Genomic DNA, 2500 nt, shown 5'->3' with positions numbered 1-2500 from the left:
ATATATATATATAGGTCTATGACTGACACAAGGTACACAACATTATAAAAAATATCATACAGAGTTCAACAAACATTTATGCCTGAAAAAGATTAGACAAAAGTAAAAATATAACAGTCACACTTGGACAAGAAAATTTTTTGAGTCTTTAGTAGTAGAATTTGTGGAATACTGATGAGGTTTTATCACTTGCTTTATGTATCAAAATTATATTTTACCAATCAGTTTCTGCTTTTTTATTATTTGCAGTTGTAAGAGTCTAAAACTACATGAGATTTTGAATAAAGGTATGCTACTCATTGCAAAACCATTGAATGGTCAAAGATCTAATACAGCAGACAATTTTGATGTTTTGGCACACATTTATGCATCCAGATTTGTTGAGTAAAATATGCAAATGAATGTGCTTTTTTTACAGTTAGGACAAACTTACACTTGATTTTATAGTTTAGGGCCTACAATGAGTAACTTTAATACAAAGTCAGATAAACACATAGCCTTTAAACAAATTTTAAAACTATAACAATACATTTTTGTAATAATAAAAACAGTTAAAACACAAAAGCACTCGTCATTTGCAATCTATAAAATATTAACGTGAGAGGTTGAAGCTAAATTTATTAATTTTACATTCTGCTATTGTCTGATTATTATAATTAATTCTAGTTCCTTGTTTTGGTGAAAAGTACATTTCTAATACAACCCGGCTGACAAGATTTGGTTTAACGTGTCCTCTAAGTCTGTGATGAACAGAACAACTTGTATGGTTGGACGTGTAGGATCTGAGCCCCCTGAATGTGACATTTCCACCCCCGGAGCAGAAACACTGATTCTGCCTTGTCTGAACTGATCTGCTCGTTCTCCTAACATCCGCATTGCAAAGCATCGACAGGGGGGGTTAGAAAAAAAAAAAAAGCCGGTAGGCCCTCGGCTTCCCTTACAGCCTCTTCTATGATAAGTCCCCCCCGTCCCAACACACATCTCCGGGTACAAACCTATGACTTCCTGTAGCTCGTATGACTCCCGGGTAATTGGCCAGCTGGTCGGCACCGCGGGCGGCTGCTGCTGCGGCTGCGGCGGCGGCTGGTTGACTGGAGCCGGAGGTTCGCCTTGTTGGTCCGCCATGATGATGATAATGATAATGAGGATGAGGAGGATGCTGCTGGGCTAGTTAGCTGCCTCTGTCACCGTCTGCGTCGGGCAGAGAAGCACACGGTTTGACCTCACCTCCTCGGTGGAAGTGTCAGCTGGCAGCTGCAGCGCGACAACCACCGCCCGCCCCCACAGCACGAGCTCAACCCGGAAAAATAACGGAACACACACACATGCGCACGCACACACAGGAAAACCCTGTTTAAAATCACTTTTAATCTTCTTAGAATAACAGCTGATGACTAAAAAAGTCACAAATTAGCTCCTTGATTGTGTATATTTTAAGTAGCCTAAACGAGGCAAAATTATATTTATTTTCTCTTTGTCGCTACATAAATATATATATATTTTTATTTTACAGTTGAATTGTGCGGCTTGTCATTTCGTATTAGTAACACTGACGTAAGTGTGACGATTTTTGTGCCAGTGAGAACTGCGCTTGACGTTGCTCATGGTGTCCACCAGGTGGCGTCATCACTCCACTTTTGGCRCAGTTTCCCAGCAGAAATCAGCATAAAGTGCCCTTGGAAAGGGCTACGGAGGCCGGTGAGTGCCATTYGCAGCCCCTGAAGGGGAACTCAGATGAAACCAAGAGTATGTGAAATACGTAYCTCTGGTGCAGGAGAAACTATCTGGTGTGCTCGAGTTTCTGCTCTGCATCAAGTTAATATCCAGTAAAACTTGTCTGTTTTGTGAAATAACAAATTTGTTAAAATTATATTTGGATCTCAAATTACGTTCTGGAATATTTTTACTGCATTTACACCATTTTATCTTTTCTTCACTAAGTTTTTGAATGACATTGGGAGAAATATTTTGTGACGTCGTTCTCCAAAGCAGTGGTACCTAAAGTTGGCATCGGGATCTCCTATGGGTCATGAAATAAATTCTAATGAATTGCTAATGGAATATTTTGATTATATGTATTCCCAATTTTTTTAAGAATATAGATGAGTAAAAGTAGAATCATAGTTCTTAGGTTTGTATACATTGTTATGTCTAAGTGTTTTTGGCTAAGTTTGCAAACCAAGAATATCTTGAGTCACAAGTTTCTGCAATAGTTATTTGGTGGGTCAGAAGCTAAAAACTTTGAATACCACTGCTGTAAAATACTCTGTGTTTAAAGACATTTGGTAGACTACAAATATAGGATTATCTGGCATGCGCCATATAATGTTAGATAGCAGTGTTTTGGTGTTGTTTCTTATGCACAACACTAAGTTTCCTGCACAAGAAAATTAGTTATGTTGGCTAAATTAAATAGTTTTTCACCCATGTACTCTTCAAGGCTCTGTGTTACATAAACAAAAGTTGGGCAGTGGTGCTGAAGTTTAGCTGAACCCACAAA

General features: G+C 38.6%; 1 protein-coding gene across 1 annotated transcript in view; it reads right to left on the bottom strand.

Moving 5' to 3' along the window:
• Positions 1-1326, bottom strand: part of stk39 (serine threonine kinase 39) — a 32063-nt gene extending 30737 nt beyond the window's left edge. The window contains exon 1 of the mRNA XM_014001478.1: positions 996-1326. Coding sequence (XP_013856932.1) covers positions 996-1125 — 130 coding nt within the window. The 5' untranslated portion in view covers positions 1126-1326. The remainder of the gene's footprint in view (positions 1-995) is intronic.
• Between the last annotated feature and the right edge of the window lie 1174 nt (positions 1327-2500).

Source organism: Austrofundulus limnaeus, unplaced genomic scaffold (genome assembly GCF_001266775.1).
Source record: "Austrofundulus limnaeus strain Quisiro unplaced genomic scaffold, Austrofundulus_limnaeus-1.0 Scaffold9, whole genome shotgun sequence".
In the NCBI taxonomy this organism is placed as follows: Eukaryota; Metazoa; Chordata; class Actinopteri; order Cyprinodontiformes; family Rivulidae; genus Austrofundulus; species Austrofundulus limnaeus.
Note: the sequence above shows the minus strand (reverse complement) of the source record. Positions and strands in the feature narration are given on the sequence as shown.